The sequence below is a fragment of the Gastrolobium bilobum genome, unplaced genomic scaffold (assembly GCF_033153095.1).
Source record: "Gastrolobium bilobum isolate Gb01-03AN ecotype WA unplaced genomic scaffold, APGP_CSIRO_Gbil_v1 utg161977, whole genome shotgun sequence".
NCBI classification, from domain to species: Eukaryota; Viridiplantae; Streptophyta; class Magnoliopsida; order Fabales; family Fabaceae; genus Gastrolobium; species Gastrolobium bilobum.
The window spans coordinates 1-21,414 of record NW_026897133.1 but is presented as its reverse complement, the minus strand read 5'-3'; the positions used below and the strand labels follow the sequence as shown (position 1 = coordinate 21,414).

The 21,414-nt window shown below is 34.5% G+C and overlaps 3 protein-coding genes across 3 annotated transcripts; 1 reads left to right on the top strand and 2 right to left on the bottom strand.

Moving 5' to 3' along the window:
- Positions 1-4,208, bottom strand: LOC133304419 (uncharacterized). Its single transcript, XM_061504452.1, has 7 exons — positions 4,127-4,208; positions 3,792-3,955; positions 2,598-2,767; positions 2,346-2,492; positions 2,183-2,234; positions 1,891-2,065; positions 1-77 (listed from the first exon to the last, which is right to left on the bottom strand). The coding sequence occupies exons 1-7, from the start codon at positions 4,206-4,208 to the stop codon at positions 1-3; spliced, it is 867 nt and encodes a 288-aa protein (XP_061360436.1).
- Positions 4,209-10,971: 6,763 nt separating this feature from the next.
- Positions 10,972-15,912, bottom strand: LOC133304418 (DUF21 domain-containing protein At2g14520-like). Its single transcript, XM_061504451.1, has 12 exons — positions 15,723-15,912; positions 15,130-15,206; positions 14,770-14,853; positions 14,536-14,649; positions 13,730-13,816; positions 13,518-13,657; positions 13,361-13,448; positions 12,792-12,865; positions 12,427-12,557; positions 11,855-12,111; positions 11,254-11,300; positions 10,972-11,160 (listed from the first exon to the last, which is right to left on the bottom strand). Exons 1-12 carry the CDS (start codon positions 15,910-15,912, stop codon positions 11,010-11,012), a joined length of 1,440 nt encoding a protein of 479 aa, XP_061360435.1. The 3' UTR covers positions 10,972-11,009.
- A 3,175-nt stretch (positions 15,913-19,087) lies between these two features.
- Positions 19,088-20,938, top strand: LOC133304417 (uncharacterized). The gene is made up of 3 exons (XM_061504450.1): positions 19,088-19,313; positions 20,294-20,514; positions 20,684-20,938. The coding sequence occupies exons 1-3, from the start codon at positions 19,088-19,090 to the stop codon at positions 20,936-20,938; spliced, it is 702 nt and encodes a 233-aa protein (XP_061360434.1).
- Positions 20,939-21,414: the final 476 nt, after the last annotated feature.

The following is a 21,414-nucleotide window of genomic DNA, read 5'->3' as shown; positions in this document are numbered from 1 at the left end:
TCAAAACTGACCTTGCAAGCAAGTATACACAGCAAGAACTAAAACTTCTCCAACTCCATCAAGAGCAGCATTCAAGGCTTTTACCGAAAGAAAATTTAAAAGACCCGATCAAAGCATGTCTAGGTCAAAATCCAACGGGGCCAATTTGTAGCTGGGACAAACTTTCCACGGGGCTATAGTGCAATTCTATATTTCTCCCCCTCAAGGCTATGTTGGCGTTGACAATGACATCGACATGAAGGGCCAAATCTTATCAGAGAAGAGTGTGGGCATGCTAGAACCATAGTCTCCAATCTCAAACCAAAGGAAAAAGAATCTGAAAAAGCCAAAAAGAAGAGGGTCCACAACCAAGGCATACTGGCGTGAAACGCTAGAAAAGCACCGGAAAAGTCCACAAGAATAGTCAGAAACAAGAAAACTGAGGAAAAATCGCAGGAAAGGATGACCATTCAGCCACGTTTCATACGCGTGAGACGCATCCCTGAGTTTTTCTCCGATGACCTGGACGGTTGGATCAGGCGTGACGTAGCGACATCCGGTGTTCACCAGAGAAGTGACAGATGTTGGCTCGTACAGTTACGATACGGTTATCAGAATTGCTTAGTGGGTGTCTGAATCGTTGAAGAACTGACAAAACAAGTCACTGGAAAAAAGTCTCCACTGGCAGTCAACGATGGTTAAAGGTGGCAGAGGGCGGCTGGGCTTGCTGGAGATCCTATCACGGTGGACACGGGAGTGGTTGAAAGTCAAGAGGATACCAGAATGACTTGCAACAGTGACGGCTTACCTCTATGATGTGCGGCAAGGAAGAAAGTAATGAGAGAAGGTTGTTGGAAAAAAAAATTAACGTAGAGTTCTAAAATTTTAGGGATCTCGATAGCGGAAAATTGACATGAAGTATGGTATAGTTCAATAACATATAAACAAAAGGCAAATGTATAAATTCGTATGCCATACGTTGCTATTACATAAGAGTAATATAACATACTAATTTAAGGATACGAGACTTCTTATCAACCTATTTTGAATATTTCTAGCAAGCACCAATGAAAAAGATAGCTGCTGTCTACTCTTGAAAACATGAACACCGATACCTAAGTGATACTCAATATGTGCCAAAGCCAAACTGACATGTCAAATATACATGGATTAGCCCCAAATTTTTCCCTAAATTACATTAAGCAAAAAAATAAAATAAAAATGCAAACATATAAGAAAGGCATATAAGAACACTACATAACCATATCATGTCAAGTGTCAACCATCAAAAGAAAATGCATATAAGCTAGTAGCACAACCTCATTGAAGATATCAGTCACAAAGCTACGGTGTACAACAAATGTAATAAACAATTCAGCTTACAGCTTAAACCATAAAAGTGAAAGTTCTATCAATAGTTTTTTATAATTCTATAACATTCCTTGATGCAAGAGTTTTTTGTGCTAGAAGCATGGATTTTTTTTTTTTTTTTTTTGAAATAAGGAGGGGCCAAACCCCCCCCCCCCCAAAAAAAAAAAAAAAACTACCTTACTCTACTAATACCAGAAACACTCATCGCATCCTTTGACAGCAGTTCCATCAGACGTGGTGGAGGAGTGAGATGAATTTGAACCATGCTATTGTTCCTATTATAATTCTTCACTAACCAGTGGGCACAAGCATTATTTTCCCTGCAAACGTGAATGCAACGAACCTCCCACCATTTTTTTTAGTTTACCTTATACTGACTTAATTTCACTATAGTGAAAATCAAACTTACGATCACAGTGATAAAAACTTTGATACTGTAATAAATAATCATCTCACCTAACAGCTCGAGCTAATAAATAAAGGTGAATGATTTTTTATATTTCTCTAACAAAATGCAATAAACATGAAGAAAAGCCATACCTTCAGTTGACGAATCAAGTTCTATTATCCAATCAAGGTCTCCCTGGATTGCATATTTTTCATGCACGGCTTTTAGAACTACTGATATCAAGAGATCAACCATTTCGTCTCCATTTTTTCCTGTGTTGACTCTCTTATCAAACTCCAAATCAAAATATAGGTGGCATGGTAAACCCTGGGAGCAAAGAAATTTTAAGACCGTGAGAAAACAAAATGAACATGCACCCAGATCCCTCACAATGTAATTGCCATACCATTTCTCCAGTAATATCAGCGAACACAAGATTATTACCTCTTGAATCACTTCATAATGATGACGAAATTTGGAATCCATATTTTTGTACCTGACAGTAAAACCATCAGCAATATGAATATATAGACACGATGATCTTTGTCATTACACATTAGTAGCAAATAACGAATCACACGAGAAAGAAAAATTTGTGAAGCAAAACCTTCGCCAGAATTCAGTATATGTAGACGCGAGGAACCTTCTTTTGCCATTGAAGTGGTCTTGATAACTAAAAACATAAACATCTTCTTTTCCTTTGGCAAACTTTATTGCGTCATCCTGCCTTGGGAATGTAACCCAAACTTCCTTCCTAGACAAAAATAAAGCAGGATTCAAGTCAAATTCAGATACATAAAGCACAAGAAGAATAAGCAGATCGAAACAGTAAAGGGCAGAACCACCATCTGACAACCACCTTAAGTTCAACTTATTTTGCCGAGAGAGATCAAGACGTATCTCATGTAACAATCGCCATAAACGGGTTGGCTTTTTGGGAGGTACACCATGAGGAGATCCATAAAATACAACTGGAGAGAACTGCTTCCCACGACTAAAGCTTTTTGCTCTGGCTACTGCTGATTTAAGCTGACAAGATAATTGAAGGTAATTTAGTTTTGACGCAAAGATAGAGTATGATCCCAGTTGTGCAGGTAAGGGTACAAGTACAACAAGATTTTTGAAAACCGCAAGGGTACAAGAGGATGTATTATATTAAATAATAAAAAGATAAACAAATAAGCAATTAAACCAGAAGATACATACAATTACCAAAACATTGTAACTCCAATTTTGCGACAAACTTCATAAATCATATCATGCAACCAAAACAATACCTAAAGAGGATACAGCATTTGAAGGGGTGAAGTAATAGTTAGTAGTATACCAAACAAGTTGGTAGCAAAACTTTGCATTTTGATTAGACGGACCCACGCATTGCAATACTTAGGCTGAGTTTGATTTGCCAAAAAATGAAGGATAGGAAAGCACAAAAATATTTGTTTCATGTTTGATTTTAGAAATAGTCACGGGACAAAACAAAGGCAAAGATGAATCACAGGACAAAAGTCTAAAAATTTGTTAGTCTAAACCAGAGGACAAGTTCTTGTCCCATGCATAACACCACTCAAAAGGATAGGAGAGCCCTATTCTCTTCCTCAATCCTACTTCTCCAACCTTTCTTCCACTATTCTCTTTACCCTCACCAAAACCAAACAGAAAACACCAAAAATAATAAACAGACGTGTTGTGATTGAGCTACTTGTATTGTGCTGTTTTGCTTGTGTTACCCTTCAATGTGAATACACCCTTATCCTTAATGTTCTCAAACGTAATCAATACCAAAATTTTAAAAATAAAAATAAAAATAAATAACAAGTGTTCCTAATTCATAACCATGTGTACTCAATGCGTACATGTAACAAATAACATCCGGTACAGATACGGTAACCATTTAAAAGTACCCAATTGCATCATAAACTCGAGCGTTGTTCTACAACAAAAGATATGTAAGAGTGCAAGCTTTGTTTTGCAGTATCGATTGAGAGACAAGAATAATTTGTACATTATAAAAATGAGAGAATCAATTCAGTAACAGTGGGAATTACATTACTTTCTCAATGGAAGACTCCGTGTCAGTTTTTTTCCTGCATTGTAAGGGCGTTTTATGTTCTCTTCCAACTGATCCTGCACCTGGAGATTCTGATGGAGACTCATGCTTTGAATTCCCCTCTTTCAATCTCCTTTTTCTTCCTTTTCTTTCCCTTACAGCAGATTCTGAGGCAATAACACATTTTTCAATACTCAGAAATATGAAAATGATCAACAATATTAACAAGAAATTTTAAATTTAGAGTTTCGTAGGTTTCGTTGATTTTTTGTTTTCTCGAGAAAAAAAAAAGTTGCGAGAGAAAATAAAAAAGGAAAAAGGAAAATGGAAGGGCTTACCGGGAGTTGATAAACCGCACTTAAAGCATGCGAACAAGCGATCGACGTCGTCCATCTTGTTGCTGCTTGTGCTTGATGCCATTTTCTTTTCTCTTCTTTTCTTTTTTGTTTTCTCTGAGAAACCAGAATTTTATTTTCCGATTGGGGAATTTGTGACTTTCTTTCCGTTTTTCACGTTGGGCGCGGGAATTTGAATTTCGGGGAGCAAAAGGAAAAGGAAATTGATGTGTGAAAACCCGGTCGAGCCGCTTCGGCTTTCTCGGTCCGGCCGGTCTGATAAAACATGGGCCTGAAAATGTTGGACTGGCCCAAAATGAGTCAATATTATTGGGCTAACTTCCTTTGTCCGGTTGGAACCCTACACTAACTGCAGCTAGGGTTGTGCATGGGTCAGGTCGGATCAGATTTTTTGTCCGACTCGACCCAACTTGATTTTTATAGGTCAGGTATTTTGACCCGATCCGCTTTAATTTGATCCAAGTCAGGTCTGACTTGGTTTGGATTTTGTTGAACTAGTTCAGAACTGGATCAAATCTGACCTGACTTGGTTTCTGAAGTGAGTCTGACTTGGTTTCTGAAGTGGGTCAAATCTGACCTGACTCGTTTTTAACTTGGTTTCTTCACAAAATTTCGTCGAAATTTCTACGTTGCAAAAGACAAAAATTTCGTCAAAAAAAAATTTATTCGTCGGGATATTTTTTGTCGAAAAGCGACGAAATTTTTTCTCTAGTGAAAATTTTACAAAAATAAATTTTCTATCGAAATTTAGTTTCCGTCAAAAGTTTTGACGAAAATGATTTCTTCCATCAAATGTTTTAAACGAAAAAAGAATTCTGTCAAAAATTTTGACGGAATATTTTTCGATCAAAATTACGACGGGAATGTGTTCTGACGAAAATTTCGACGGAAGTTGTTTCGAGGGAAATGTTTCATTTGAAACTTTCGACGAAATTTAGATTCTCTAAAGAATTTTGACAGAATATTTTTTCCTTCAAAATTTTTTATCAAAAATCTTGACGAAAATATTTAATTAAAAATTTTCAATGAAAATGTGTTTCGCTAAAAAAATTTACGAAATTTTTTTTTTTTGTCAAAAATTTTAACGAAATTTTTTCGCTCCAAAACTTGCACCGAAATTTGAAATCTGTAAAGAATTTTGATAAAAAAAAATTTCGTCAAATTTTTTTGATGGAAATGTGTTTCGTCGAAATTTTCAATGGAAATTGTGTTGAGGAAAATGTTTCATTCGAAACTTTCGACGAAATTTAGATTCTATAAAGAATTTTGACAAAATATTTTTTCCGTCAAAATTTTTTATCGAAATATTTTTTGTCAAAAATTTTTACGAAATTTTTTTACAGAAATGTGTTCCGTTGAAAATTTTGATGGTAATATTTTTTATCAAAAAACTTGACGAAAATTTTCGATAGAAATGTGTTTCGCTAAAAATTTCGACGAAATTTTTTTTATCAAAAAGTTTAACGAAAATATTTTCGTCAAAAAATTTCGCCGAAATTTGAAATTTGTAAACAATTTTGATGAAATTTTTTTCCGTCAAAAAATTTCGATGGAAATGTGTTTCATCGAAATTTTTGATGAATATATTTTTTTGTGAAATATTTTGACGAAATTTAAATTTCGTAAAAAAATTTGACAAAAAAATATTCCGTCAAAGTTTTTTTATAGAAATGTTTTTAGTCACAAATATCGAAAAAAAAATTGCGAAATTTTTTTGTGAAAATATTTTTCGTAAAAAATTTTGACGTAATTGTTTTACGTTAAAACTTTTCTTTTAATGTAATTGTGATTTTTTTTTCATATAATGGGTATGGGTCAATGGGTTAATTATTAAATGAGTCAGGTCTAAAACCTGACCCAAATAAAGTGGGTCAGTATTAAATCCAGATAAAAAAATAGGTATTTATGGGTCAGGTCAAGATCAGATCAAGACGGAGCAAGTGAACCAGTTATTTTGTGCAGCCCTAACTGCAACACATATCGACAGTGCTAGTTTATTGCCTTATTGGGTATTTGGATTATAATTTGCACATTCCAGACTAGGTTTATTTTATTCATAAATGATTTGTTTGGTAATTGAATTATGTTCAAGCATGGTTTTGGATATCAAATTATAATTTGAGTGGATGTAAGAAGAAGTTATTTTTTCCGAGTATGTCAATGCATGGTTTATAAACTGTTAGAAATATATTGTAATTAGGGTTTCCTTATTTTGTAATTAGGGTTTCCTTATTTTGTATTAGGTCAGATTACATTAGGTTTGGGCTTAGCCCATTAGTCTGTTTATATATTGTACAGCATTCATCAGTCAATATACACAGTATTATTTCAAATGTTCCTCTCTTCTCTCTTGTTATTTAACATGGTATCAGAGCCTTTATCAACTAGTTCCCTCTTCTTCAGCATGCTCCACTGTTGATTCTCCTCTTACTATCCATGCTCGTCTGGGCCATCCTAGTCTTGCAAAGCTTCAGAAGATGGTTCCCCATTTATCGTCTCTTTCTACTTTAAATTGTGAGTCTTCTCAGTTTGGGAAACATACTCGTAGTACTTTTCCGAGTCGTCAAGTTGTTTCTCCTTTTTCTGTGGTCCACTCTGATGTTTGGAGACCAAGTCATCATTCTTCTACTTTGGGTTTTAATTACTTTGTTACTTTTATTGATGATTATTCCAGATGTACTTGGTTATTTTTAATGAAAAAGCGGTATGAGTTGTTTTCTATTCTTCAGTTATTTTATAATTAAATAAAAACTCAATTTGGTATTCCTATTCGTATTTTTCGTAATGATAATGCATGTGAGTACTTATCCCATCCAACAATTCTTTTCATCTCATGGCATTCTTCATCAAACATCTTGCCCTCATACACCTCAACAAAATGGTGTAGCCGAGCGCAAGAATCGCCATCTGGTTGAAACCACTTGTGCCTTGTTAATTGATGGTAATGTTCCATACACATTCTGGGGTGATGCTATACTTACTGCATGCTATCTCATTAATCGCATGCCATTATTTGTTCTCAATCATAAGGTACCTCACTCTATTTAATTTCCCCATCAAGCTTTATATCATTTAACTCCACATGTGTTTGGTTCTACGTGTTTTGTTCATCATCTTGGTCCAGGTTTGGATAAATGAGCTCCCAAGTCTCATAAATGTGTTTTTCTGGGTTATCCTCGGTCTCAGAAGGGTTACCGTTGCTACTCTCCCACTTTACGTCGATACTTTATCTCGGCGGATGTCTCCTTTTTTAATCAGTTCCCTTTTTTGGATCCTCTACTACTCTTGTGGATACTGATTCTGTACAGTCATCCTTCCCAGGTGACCTTCTTTACCTTCCGTCTTTACCCGTCCATGTTTCTGACTCTCTTTCTATCACCTCTTCTGCTGATGAGATCGAGCATAGTTCGTCAAATGTATCGGTGGACTCACATTCAACTGCATCTCCTCCCACGGCTTCGGTCCCACCTTCGGATAGTGACCTTCCCATTGCTCTTCGTAAGGGTACTCGTGATACTCGCCCTCCGGCCAGGTATACAGTCAATATTAGTTATCATCGTCTTTCTCCATCATATTTTTCTTGCCTTTCCTCTTTGTCCTCTGTATCTGTTCCTAAGACCACAGGTGATGCTCTTTCACATTCGGGATGGAGACAAGTTATGATTGATGAAATGAGTGCTCTTCATCATAATGGCACATGGGACCTGGTGCCTCTTCCTTCTGGAAAATCTGTGGTTGGTTGCAGATGGATTTATGCTGTTAAGGTTAGACCTGATGGTCAAGTGGATCGTCTTAAAGCTCGCTTGGTGGCGAAGGGTTTCACTCAGGTCTTTGGCTTGGATTTTATTGATACTTTTTCTCCTGTGGCGAAAATGTCTATTGTTCGCCTTTTTATTGCCATGTCTGCTATTAGCCATTGGCCTTTCTACCAACTGGATATCAAGAATGCTTTTCTTCATGGTGATCTTGAGGAACAAATTTATATGGAGCAACCTCCTGGATTTGTTGCTCAAGGGGAGTCAGGTCTTGTTTGTCGTCTTTGTAAGTCTCTCTATGGCCTCAAATAATCTTCAAGAGCTTGGTTTGGTAAATTTAGCAGTGTTGTTCAACAATTTGGCATGACACGGAGTGCAGCTGATCATTCTCTCTTTTATCGTCATTCTGCTTCTGGATCTATTTATCTGGTGGTATATGTGGATGATATTGTCATCACAGGCAGTGATCAGAATGGGATCACTAGATTGAAACAACACTTATGTCATCATTTTCAGACTAAGGATTTTGGGAAACTTCGATACTTCTTAGGAATCGAGGTGGTCCAATCTAAAGCTGGTGTTGTGATATCTCAGAGGAAATATGCTCTGGATATTCTTGAAGAAACTGCTTTGTTAAATTCAAAGTCTGTTGATACTCCTATGGATCCAAGTATCAAGCTTCTACCAAATTAGGGAGAGCCCTTTTTAGATCCTGAGTAATATAGAAGATTGATTGGAAAATTGAACTATCTCACAGTCACTTGGCCTGATATTTCCTTTGCAGTTAGTTTTGTCAGTCAATTTCTCAATTCTCCATGTCAAGAACATTGGAATGCAGCCATTCGTATTCTTAAGTATATCAAGGCATCTCCAGGGAAAGGCCTTGAATATGAAGATAAAGGTCATGATAAAGTGGTTGGGTATTGTGATGCTGATTGGGCTGGTTGTCCAACTGATAGGAGATCTACTTCTGGGTATTGTGTCTTTGTTGGAGGCAACTTGATTTCATGGAAAAGTAAGAAACAAAACGTAGTTGCCAGATCAAGTGCTGAAGCAGAATACCGCTCCATGGCGATTACTACTTGCGAGCTCATCTGGCTTAAACAGCTTCTCAGAGAACTTAAGTTTGGAGACACTGGACGGGCAACTCTCATTTGTGATAATTAAGCAGCTCTACACATTTTATCAAATCCAGTGTTTCACGAAAGAACCAAGCATATAGAAATAGATTGCCACGTTGTTCGAGAAAAGGTTGTTGCTGGTGAAATTAAAACTAGCTTTGTACCCTCTAATGAACAATTAGCAGATGTGTTTACAAAATCTTTGAGAGGCCCTCGAATAGAGTTTATATGTAACAAGCTTGATGCATATGACCTATACGCTCCAGCTTGAGGGGGAGTGTTAGAAATATATTGTAATTAGGGTTTCCTTATTTTGTAATTAGGGTTTTCTTATTTTGTATTAGGTCAGATTACTTTAGTTTTGAGCTTAGCCCATTAGTCTGTTTATATATTGTACAACCTTCATCAGTCAATATACACAGTATTATTTCAAATGTTCCTCTCTTCTCTCTCGTTATTTAACATAAACTATAATGAAAGGGAAAGTGGTTTGTCCTTTTAAATGACACAACTTTCATTTCACTCTCACAAAGAGGTGAGATCCACATCTTTATTTTTTTTGTCCACTCTCTCCCCCTTTGTCTATCTCTTTCTCTCATTTAAAATGACACAACTTTATATTCTTTAAAATAATACACACTTTTCCAATAATCAAAACATACAATTTGTCATTAGAAACAGTTTGTTGATAATAAGGAATTTTGATTGTGTATATTCAAATATCCATGTTGCTATTGTATTAAAAAAAGCTAATTTATGTACGGATTGCATTTAATATTTGACTTTCATCTTTAGGGAACTAAGCATTTTTTTATTATTTACCAACCCTAATTAGCTTATGATAAAGGTTTTTCATTGATGTATTTGATGGAAAATCTGGTTACAAACTGTGTCATTACTTGATTAGCTTCTTAAACTAATTTTTTTTTTTTTTTTCCAATTGCTCCGTGTAATTCTTTTTGCTAGTTATAATCCATTTTAACAATTATTATCTGTACTGTATATAAAGATCATTAGATGTTTCTTTTGCTCGAGGAATCAATCAAGGATGGCGAGAAAATCAGTGCCAAGTATTATGGTTTTCTTTTCTTTTCTTTTTTTCTTTTTAAGTATCAGTACGCGGAGCACATAACAGATAAAATAGATGGTTGCGCTGGGACTTTTATATCCGTGAAGCATCAATTTAAAAAATTATACTATTAAATGTAACACTCGGTTCTTGTTGCTCGACTAAGTTTATTGGATTTTGGGGTGGGTGGGTGGAGTGTTTTTCTTTTGAGTTCTTTGCTGGATATGAATGGGTATACGTATACCTCTCATTCTAACAAACAAACAAATACAAGATTCATTCTTGGTGAGAAGTTTAGTTTGGTATAACTCTCTTTAAGCTATACTATATGAACTATGACTCTCTTATTCTAATATACCTGGTGTTTTATTTATCAAAAGTAACATATTGCCGGCTCCAAAAAGAACCTTTTAACTTAATTATATGAAGAATTAAAAGAATTTGATTTTGCCTTCTCAGAGCATACTAGGGGACCCCCAAGTCCCCAACTTTAAAGTCACCATTTTTATAAGAAATATCCCCTATCTCTTTGTTAAAACAATTTTTTTTTTGTTAAGACTTATTAAAACCTTTCTACTTGAATCTGATGGCATTATAATTGATAACATTTTTTTTAGGTAGCATAAAAGAAGGTAGAAAGTTAAAGAGAGAGAGAGAGAGAGAGAGAGAGAGAGAGAATATAAGGTTCTCATACCATGTGAATCATCAGCTCATAATGGCTCAAATATGATTTATTATAGTATAATATGCAAAAGAAAAATACTATAAAGTACTTTTTCTTGATAAATTTCTATGATTTTACACATTTTTCATCATCCTCTTAAATAAAAATAAAGAGGGTACACATCAATGCCATTGGGACAAGAAAAACAATTTGGAACAAATTCTTCAGGGGAAGCTTGGGAGCTGATTCTTTAGCTCTAGTTAGATGGAGAAATGGGTGAAATATATGTAGGAGTCCAAAAGCAAACTCTAGATGCGTCTGAATTTCTCCATTGTTGACGAGAAGTTGAAGGCCTTCTTGAGGACCCTGATGACACTCTTCTTGAATGTTGCAGTTTGATTGTGATACTGAAAAATAAGATATAGAATCACACAATAAGATATAAACATCAATCGCATCCAGAGTGTTTATGGAGTTAGGAGCATAGAAACTGTACTCACTTTTGATGAACATCAACATATTGATCAGTTTCATCCAATATATCTTCCTTGAAGAATGGAAACAATTAAAACATTAGCAATCTTACACGAAACCAAAAAGGAAGTAGCTAAGTAATACATGTTTATTTTTATAAAGAGACTGTTTTTCAGATTTAAATTGGTGACGTTCCCGTCACAAAGAGCAATTTTACTGCTGTTCCAAGGCTTGTTGTTAATAGTGAGTATTGAATTACTAATTTTTTTTTGGAAAAAAATTTATGCTGTTGTTGTAGAAGCTTTTATCTGCCACACAATATAATTTCCAGAGTACATAGACAAATTTTTTTAAACAACTCTATTGCAGGGGATCCATTTATTTTTTTGTGAGACCTTTTTTTGTGAGAGTGGCAGACAAATTTTTCTGCAACAGCCAGAAAAGTTAAACCCTTTTTTTTTTTACAAGGACTAGATATGTGTAAAATTTAACGACCAAGTATCTTGTGGTAAGGGATATTTTTTGTAGATTCCAACGAATATAGCAATGTAATTACTTAAATATGATTGTTACTATTGAATTGAAAACCAAATTTTCATAGTATGAACCATAGTTAGTGACATTAACCTGAAGTAGCTCTTCCATAACATCTTCCAATGTTATAATCCCAATCACTTCCTCATCCGTTGGAAGAGACTCCAAATTCTCAAATGATGTACTTGTATCATGTTGTTCTGATCTTTTATGTGGTGGATCTGACTCAACCACTTGATGCATGACACTCTTCAGAGTTGCACTATAATATTCTGTTTCTTGTGAATTCCGATTTGATGCATCAGTTGAGATGCTAATATAATCTCTTGGTTCAAATGAAGAACGAAGTCCTGCAAAGTCCACAGTTACACCCTCAGATGCTTTCAAGAACCAATTGTGTTAAACTCAACTTTTATTTAGGGTAATAGGAACAACAAGGATTAAATTCCTCGACTTAGTTATAAAAGCTTTGATACCATGTTATGAACCAACTATTCAAAACTTAAATTATTAGGTGACGGCTCATGAATGATTTTATAGTAAACAAATGCCATAAAAATATTGAACTCCTAAAGATTTTTCCTATGTGAATAATGAAAGCTTATGCTAGCTTGACTCCTCAACGATATTGGTTTTGAATGTGAGTCATTTGTGTACAACAAGACTGGGAATTTTGCCTTCTGCATCAGTTGTGGTAGTTCTGATGTTCTCTTCACACTTGAGGACAACAGCCATGTGGCTTTGACCCTTCTTGAATTGATTCAGGATATCATACAGTGGCCAATTTTCACCTACTCTGTTAGCCAAAGAAGAACATCATAAGCTAAATAATTTAACTATTAAGACTAATCATTTGTGTAACATATGAGCATTATGGTAGCTAGATTATTCTGTTGTTTGTTTCTTTACTTCTTTTTCAACTTCACCTTCACCTTGTTATCATCAGCATCATCATCTTCCTCTATTGAATTTATTTGTTCCATTTAAAGCTACTTTATCATCAGCAAAAATAAGGAAAGAAATTTCATACCTAGGAACCCTCCTGATAGTCAGATACTTAATTGGTGTTTCATCTTCAGGTCGGCAAAAGATTAAATTCTTGACCTAAATCAAGGTTGAAACATGAAGTTCTGTCATATACACAAAGAAGTAAGATTCAATTATAATTCAGAAACTTTGAGCAAAACTTTCCCTTTTTAAACTTGATAAAGTTGAGTACTTGAAGGGCTTCTCAAGTGACATGTAAAACCATACAGTATACATTGTTCTTTATCATTAAAATGATTGCATTTATATTGGATAAATGCTTTGCGGATCAAAAATATCTATTTAGATGTTTCAATAAAATGAGGTCCTTAGAGAAAATAATAAAAGGCAAACCGTGGTGCACAAGATCCCCCACTTGTAAGGGTAGTGAGAAGTGTCGATTATACGCAACTTTACCTTTATATTTTTACAAAGAGGCCATTTCGAGACTCAAACCAATGACCTTTCGGTCACAAGAAGCAACTTTTCTGCTGCTCCAAGTCTCGCCCTCTCAGAGAAAATAATCCAAACAGAAATTGCTATAAACTAGAACATATCTATTTGGTTGATTACCAAGATAAGACCGACAATATTTGTTTGTTTTCCAGAATAGATTGGTATACGGCTGTGACCTTTGCCCATTATCAAGCCCATTGTATGCCTATAAATAAGAAAATGAAGTTTAGGCAAAGTAACACTTTAACACAAGTGATAGACATGAGGGACATACATGTCAAGTTTGGAGTTTATGTCAAGAGAAAACGTTTCACTTATAGGTGTCATAGCATCTTTAGCAGTCTTCTGAGTTAAGTCCAAAGCTCCAGCAATTATTGTAGTTTCATGGAGTGACAACTCTCCACCTTTCCCTGCCTGATAATAAACTTGATCATATGACAGTAAATGTTAAATAAAATTCCTAAAAATCAATAAACACAAGCTAACCTCATTGGCATGTAAATTGACTAAGGTCTTCAGTTCTGCTCGTCCTAAAAGTGCAGTATGCCCCTTGCCAAGAACCCAATCCAACATCTACCATAGCAGGAGTTTCCAACATGTAAGGCAAAGAGATCTAAAATATTAAAAGCTAAGCATTTAGGCTAAGTGTCTCACGGAGTGGATCCTCCCACGTGTGATTTCACGTGATCAAGTCAGGTGAAAGGTTCATAACCATTGATAAATAAATCAATGGTGATAAGAGATGAAAGAGACAAAATATTGAAATATAGGGTGTGGAAAAAAAGATAACCGTTGATTTCTCTGTCCATGATTAAGAACCTTTCATATTAACTCGTCATGTGAAATCACAAATAAGAGGTCATGTGAAATCACAAATAAGAGGGTTCATTCCCATGTCTCAATTTATATAAGCTATATTTTTGCTAAATATCAGGACACGAGAGGTTTGTGAGTAATCCGTGTGTTTCATCTACACAACAGAGATTTTATTATATAACTGAAAGAAGAGAAATTACAAAAAGACCTACATGATGTGAGACTTCTAAACCACTATTTACAACAATTTTCAATGGTCCTAATAATATAGATTATAAGGGAAAAACTCCTCCTTTCTTACCATGAGAAAAGTGTGACATAATAAAACTAATTTATGGCAATAGGTAAAGTCTAGTAATTCATCAAAGATATTATTAGTCTTGGCTTAGTCCATGGAAGAAAGTTCTAATTTTGTGCTCTCATTCTAACACGTTCGGCAACTTGGGAAACTTCTTGTTTCAGCAAATACATCTTACCTTACTAATTGGATATGCAATTGGGAGGAAAACCACTAGAAGAACTCGAACAAAGGGAGACATTGTTGCTCCAACACTTAAACCATAGCGAGAACACAAGGCTTGAGGAATAATCTGAGAATAAAGTCTTAGATGAAAAATTAAATAAAGGACTTGAATGTATGTATATAATCAAATATACACGTTTGCCTACAAATACATATGGTAAAGTTTATTTTGGTATAGAAATTTCACCTCTGCGACGACACCCAAAAGTGTAGCTGATATCAATACTGCAACCCATTCTGGGAACATTTTCTCCATAAAAGCAGAAACCCCCTTGGATAACACAAATTTTATTTTTAGTACTATTCAACATAAGCACGAAAAAATGTGTATAGAAAGTTCATTGAATCTTAGGACATACCCTTTTACTCAGTAAATGATTAAATGACTGAAAACATTCTACATCATTTTAGATCAATCATACCAAAGATATCTTTGGATTTGGATTAATATATGGTCATAAAAAAACAACTTCATGCCTTCATTAAGTATACATAACTGTACTTTAAATCAGCTGAAAGGTCTTGAAATGATCTGTGTATAACATACCTCTAATGCCACTGATTTAGCTATGAGGAGGGTGCATAAAAGTAAATGCTCATTCTTAACAACGGACATAATCTTCGCTGCAAATAAATAAACATGTTTTCATTACTTAATAAGATGGAGGACTAAATATTTCAGAGTTTCCTTTTCAATAATAGCCTCTAGTAAAGTTTAACTTTGTGCTTTTGGTTAAATATTTCCCCACCATGAGGTAATTAGACACCATAAAATTTGATTTTACTAAGTACAACTTCATGTGAAATTTTAACACGATAGAATTTATTCGCACTTTTACCATAGGAGATCTGAAATACTTGATAAAGGTTAGTTGAATTGAACTTGCAATGACAAAGCCTGAGAATAAGAACCTTTTTCTCCCCTTCTTCCCACTTTTGATAAAGGTTAGTTGAATTGTACTTACATATCTATTTTTTTTTTTTTTTTGATATTTCATTTTATTATTTATATCATAAGTTATGTTGTATTCTATAGTACAGTATCTATGCATCATATTTTGTTCAATGTTTTTTCTTTTATTGAGTCTTATGGTACTCTTCAATGAAGAAAATTATACTACACATAAATCAATTACATACCTGCATTTTTTTGGATTTGAGGTTGGCCAGCTTTAACAAGAACCTCAAGATCAACTTGGCTAAAGGACAAGAGTCCTAGAGCAAGACCAGATGTGATAGCAGCAAATGACACAAAAACCCAACACATGATTAGTAAAAACCAAAAGTGAGTTTCACAACAAGGTGCTTTTTCCTCAAGGTATGAACTCATTTTCTTTGGATGGGAGGAGTGGGAAAAGCAAAAGAAAATATCAATGACAAGAATTGCAACATGGCATGCAACAAAGCAGAATATAAACCAAACCCAAGTATATAATTCTCTGCAGGAAGCCTGCAAACTTATATATAAAAGTGGGTACCCCTGCATTTTGATCAAAGGTCCAATATCATGAATTCCTGACTCTTGGGAGATTTCTAAGAGGCAAAAGTTATGGAATTAATTTGTCTTTTTTAAAAATTTGACACAAAAAAAGTGTTATCTGTATATATAATTGGGAAAAGTCCAATTTATTCCTTTTAGCTTTGGTCATATGCGTTTTGGTCCTAAAAGTTTAAAATCATGTTGTACAATCTTTTTCTCCTGTGTCTATTTTTCCATCAAGCATTGATAAAATTGTCACATTTAAAAATTTTAGGACTAAAATACGCCTGAATCAAAGTTGGAAGGGAAAAATTGAACTTCTTTTTCATAAAGAAATTTGGTTAAAAAAATGGTCATGTAATTTAAGCAGAAAATTAGATGAAAGAACTAAATCGCACATTTTAAAAAGTTTAACAATCACGTTGCACTATTTTTAAGTTAGAGAATCAAATATATATAAATTTAACTTAGAAGACTCTAGTGGCATACCAATGTAAGTTTTATTTGACCGTTTCTATTATTTATATTTAATGACTTTAATTTATAAAATACATGAGTCATTGGATGCAAGTAAAAATATTATCAGGACTTAAGACTTCTTATTTTTATACTAGTGAAATAATAACCTTTCCCTTCATAAAATTAGTTTATAGAATAAAAAATTTGTTTAATAAATTTTAGAGTAAAGCTCTTTTTGGATCCCTAACAAAAAATACGGTCCTCACTTTCGTCCCTTACAAAAAAAAAATCTCATATTAGTCTTTTTTGAGGGACTAAATTAAGTCTTTATTAATTTTTTGAGAGATCATATTTTCAAAGAACTGAAATTGTAGAATGATCAAAAGTTGACTTTATTTTTGTAAGGGACGAAAGTGGAGACCATAATTTTTTTGTTAGGGACCTAAAGGGGTTTTACTCTAAATTTTATTTTGAAAATGAGTTTTGAAAATTTGTGTAGAAAGTATTAAATTGTGTTCTCAATTTTCTACTCTTGAAACAAATTATGAGAAGGGAAAAATATTTGTCACTTTTAAGGATATAATTTTATTTCATTTTAAGTAAAACGACTTGTGTTTTGATAATTTTGTACTAAATACTTTTTCCTTATGAAAAATTTGTTTTTAAAAAAAATCAAATAAAGAATGAGTACCTAAACACTTTTTTTTTCTTGTTTCAATTTTTAAAATCAAAATTTTGTTCTCAAAAACAGAAATCAAACATTTGGTCAATGTAATATGTTGGTTGAGTTGGAGAGGGCACTATAAATCATTTTGTCGAAACCCAAAACCAGGTTCTCTGTGAAATCGAAGGGTCCTAGGAGATTAACAAGTCCTTTTTTTTTTCTTTTTTTCTTTTTCGGAGGTTACAATTGAACATAACAACACCCTAAACTACACACACTTCTTGTTGGATATATTAATAGTATAATCAATAATAGTATGTTCACATGTAAGCCCAAAAGGTGAAAGCATGGTTATTTGGGTCCATATGGGCTGGAGCCCAATAACTTGTATTATATCTAGGATTTCCTAAGCTGGAGGTAACACTGTTGAGCATTCCAAACTTGATGTCTCTTGGCTTAATACTTTAAGCACTTCTGAACTCTTCTCTCTCAACCTCATAACCTCCAACAATCTTAAAGTATTAGCTTCGGGTGTCAGATTTGAGCGAGTAAGGTGTCTATTCGAAGATCTCAACGAGAGGAACTCATATTTTAAATCACTTTCATGATTCGACGGAAGGATTTTCCAGGATCTGAGTTTGAAGATACTGCAACCGCAACCTTTCGGTCCAGATCCCAGAAATTTTAGCCAATTTCAGAAAGTGAAACCTATTGGGCTTTGTTCTACTCGTCGAGACGATCTTTTTGAGTGGTGATTCGCCTCAAACGGAGATCGGACGAAGGAGATATGACTGTTTGAAGTTATAGGTACACTTTTATGCTAAAAAGAATATTCCTGCGAAAAGGAATATTCCGAGGGAATATTTTGTTTGTTGAGGAATATTCTGTATGGAACATTTTAAAAATCATAAAATGTTCCGGTGAGTTTCTGGCCATAGGGGTAGTCCATCTTAAGGTTTTTGGGCGCTCCGGATCTGTTTTTGGGGTCTGTTTTGGCAAATTCTAAGTCTATAGAGCAGTTGATGAAAGTTGGAACTTTTGCTTTAATTTGCGAAGTCTGAGAGAGCTACAAGGTGCACTCTTTCTAACTCTTAGCTTTGATTAAAATGCCTAAAAATAATTCCTATGATATTATGAAATGAAATCATTTGATGTTATTGAATTTTATGGTTGGAAATTACATGTTCAATTTGGCATAGAAGAACATGAAATATTCCATAATATATTAAATGATCTTGCATTTACCATTGAAAATTGTGGATTAATATCAATGGGACAAAGATGAATAATTTTGTAGGGATTGCTTGCTAAATTCTCTAAATATTCATCTCGCTATGACTTGTAGTGAATATAAGACGATGAAAAAAGATATGAAATCACTTGAATGCTTAGTTCAAAAAGCAAGAGGGGCTCTCCAAAGCTCTCATAGCAGAGAAGTTCTTTGAATTCAAATTTAATATGAATTCAGTTAATTAAACTTGAGAACATAAGGAACAAGTTAAAAGATGATAAATCTGATATGTCTGATAATCTTTTTGTCGATTTTGCATTGAGTAAACTATCTGCTGAATAGAGTTCTTTCAAGACTGAAAGAACAAAGTGAACTGGATAAATTAAAGGGGTTTATTTATATTTAGAATCAAAACTATTCTAGGAAGAGTTTGGAACAAATAGGACAATAAAAGTTAATTGCCTACTTAGTTTCACATTCCAATAAACCTCAGAAGAAGTCCAAGTCACCAAAAGGTGAATCTTCTTCATAGTTAGAGGCCAAAAAGGCTATCTTCAAAAGAAGAAGAAGGTCAAGTGCCATAACTGTGGAAAGTGAGATCACTGGGCAGCAGAGTTTAAGCTACCAAATAAGTTAAAAAAAAAAACAACACACCACAAAATGAGGCTAATATGTTAACTAATGAACCTGAGCCTCAAGCTTTCACTGGAATGATGAAGAATGGAAAGGCCAGTGTCTCTTTTGAGTGGTGGTTGGAGAACGTTGCTACCTATCATACTACAAATGATAAGAATTTGCTCATTAAGGTCATAGAAGTGAAAGACACAGTGGAAAATTGCAGTGGTGATGAGACAGATGTGACTCATGTTGGAACTGCAAATTTCGTGCTTTCTTCAAGTAAATTACTAACTCTAAAACAAGTTAGAGTAGTACTTTTACTTAAAGAAAATTGATATCTTTGCTTGATAAATCTTGTATGCCTTTCTCAACAATGAATGGTAGAGTAACTTTATTTGTTAACTCTTGTTATTTTGGTTGGGCATTGATGATTAATGGTATGTATAGATTGAGTTTATACTGTGAGCATAAGCCATATGAGTTCAACTTTGATTGATCCAAAGTTGTTACATAATAGACTTGGACATGTGAACTACAGGAAAATGCAACATCTAGCTAAAACTCTTGATACTCCATTAAATGCTTTTATTCGATTTGACAAATGTGAAGTATGTGCACAAACTAAGATCACTAGAAAACCTTTTAAGTCAGTTTCTAAAAGCACACAACTTCTTGATCTGATACATTTTGACCTTTGTGACTTTAGAAATTATATTACTAGAGGTGGTCAGAAGTATTTAATAACATTCGTAGACGATTTTTCTAGATATTGTCATGTCTATTTGTTGAAATCGAAAGATGAAGCTTTTTGAAAGGTTCTTGATTTTTAAGTCAAGAGTAGAAAATCAACTCAACTTGAAAAATAAGAGGTTTAGGAGTGATAGAGGAGGAGAGTACACAATGACAGGGTTCAAGGAATTTTGCGCTTCGGAGGGCATAATACTTGAAACCACTGCTCCTTACTCGCCCCAATCAAATCGTGTTGCTAAGCGCAAGAATAAGACATTAACTGAAATGTTAAACTCTGTTACTTACAGCTGGCATGCCTTCCTCCTAATGGGGAAAAGCAGTTCTAACTGCCAATCACATCCTGAAGAGGTTGCCACACTCTAAGTTGTCTATGACTCCTTGTGAGATATGACATAAGTGCTCTTGTAGATATGATCCTCTTAAGACTTGGGGATGTATTACTTATGTAAGAATACAAGATCTTAAGAGACATAAGGTGGGACCTAAAACCATTACTTGTGTATATCTAGAAAGTGCAGAAGACAGTGCTGCAAATAGATTTTTGGATCTATCTTCAAATGCGGTGATAGAATCCAGAGATGCAGAATTCTTTGAGAATAAATTTATCAAAGATCATGGCTTGAGTGTTTCCGGATCTACAGATATGATTTATGAATCTCCTATAGAATCTGAAGCAAGCCCTTCTGACACTTACCCCACACAACTGGCTGTTGAATCAGTTCCAGTTAGAGTATCTACGAGAGAGAGTTCCCAAAGACTTTGGCGAGGACTTTGTCACTTACCATATAGAGGATGATCCATTCTTCTATCAGGAAGAAATGAGATCTAGGGAATCTCTACTGTGGGCAGAAGCCATAGATGATGAAAGGAGCTCTCTGCTGCATAATCATACTTGATAGCTAGTCAATTTGCCGAAAGGGGCTAAGGCTATAGGTTGTAAGTTGGTAGTGAAGAAGAAACTGAATAGTGATGGATCGTTAGCCAGATACAAAGCACATTTTGTAGCTAAAGGCTATAGACAACAAAGTGAAGTAGACTATTTTGGTGTCGACTCACCTGTGTGTTATCTATCAACTATAAGAATTCTTCTTGCTTTGACATCTATTGAACACTATGTAGTGTATGAAATGGATGTAAAGACAACTAGTGGATGACATGTTAATTCTTGGTTTTGATCAATCTGTAGTGAGTGACATGAAAGCTAATTTAGCTAAAGAATTTGACATGAAAGATCTTGATATTGCAAATACCATTCTTGGTATGAAAGTAAGCTTTAATATGCAAGTTATCTCCCTTAGCCAGACTCATTATATTGAGCAGCTACTTTCTACCTGGGGATATAATGAGTGCAAACTAAGTGAGACACCATGTGATTATAATAATAGACTGAGTCCTTATGAAGGGACCAATGTGGATCAGTTAAAGTATTCAAAACTGATTGATAGTCTCATATATGTTGCAAGTTGCACTAGACCTGACATGGCCTTTACAGTTGGCATGCTGAGTCATTTCACTAGTAATCCTAGTAAAGAGCATTGTGATGCCCTCGATAGGCTGATGAGATATCTTAAAGGTACTAAAGATTATGCTCTACACTACTCTGGTTATCCTTCAATTGTGGATAAATATT

Excerpts from the sequence above, each read along its gene's own strand:
- LOC133304418 (XM_061504451.1), bottom strand. The coding sequence starts at position 15,912 with ATGAGTTCATACCTTGAGGAAAAAGCACCTTGTTGTGAAACTCACTTT. Across the intron at positions 15,207-15,722 it reads TCAAATCCAAAAAAATGCAG|CGAAGATTATGTCCGTTGTT; the intron begins GTATGTAATTGA and ends ATTTATTTGCAG. Across the intron at positions 11,161-11,253 it reads TATGTTGATGTTCATCAAAA|TATCACAATCAAACTGCAAC; the intron begins GTGAGTACAGTT and ends CTTATTTTTCAG.
- LOC133304417 (XM_061504450.1), top strand. The coding sequence starts at position 19,088 with ATGTTAACTAATGAACCTGAGCCTCAAGCTTTCACTGGAATGATGAAG. Across the intron at positions 19,314-20,293 it reads AAATTTCGTGCTTTCTTCAA|AAAGTGCAGAAGACAGTGCT; the intron begins GTAAATTACTAA and ends GTGTATATCTAG. Across the intron at positions 20,515-20,683 it reads TTGAATCAGTTCCAGTTAGA|CTAGTCAATTTGCCGAAAGG; the intron begins GTATCTACGAGA and ends CATACTTGATAG.
- LOC133304419 (XM_061504452.1), bottom strand. The coding sequence starts at position 4,208 with ATGGCATCAAGCACAAGCAGCAACAAGATGGACGACGTCGATCGCTTG. Across the intron at positions 3,956-4,126 it reads GTGCGGTTTATCAACTCCCG|AATCTGCTGTAAGGGAAAGA; the intron begins GTAAGCCCTTCC and ends TTATTGCCTCAG. Across the intron at positions 2,235-2,345 it reads TATACTGAATTCTGGCGAAG|GTACAAAAATATGGATTCCA; the intron begins GTTTTGCTTCAC and ends TTTTACTGTCAG.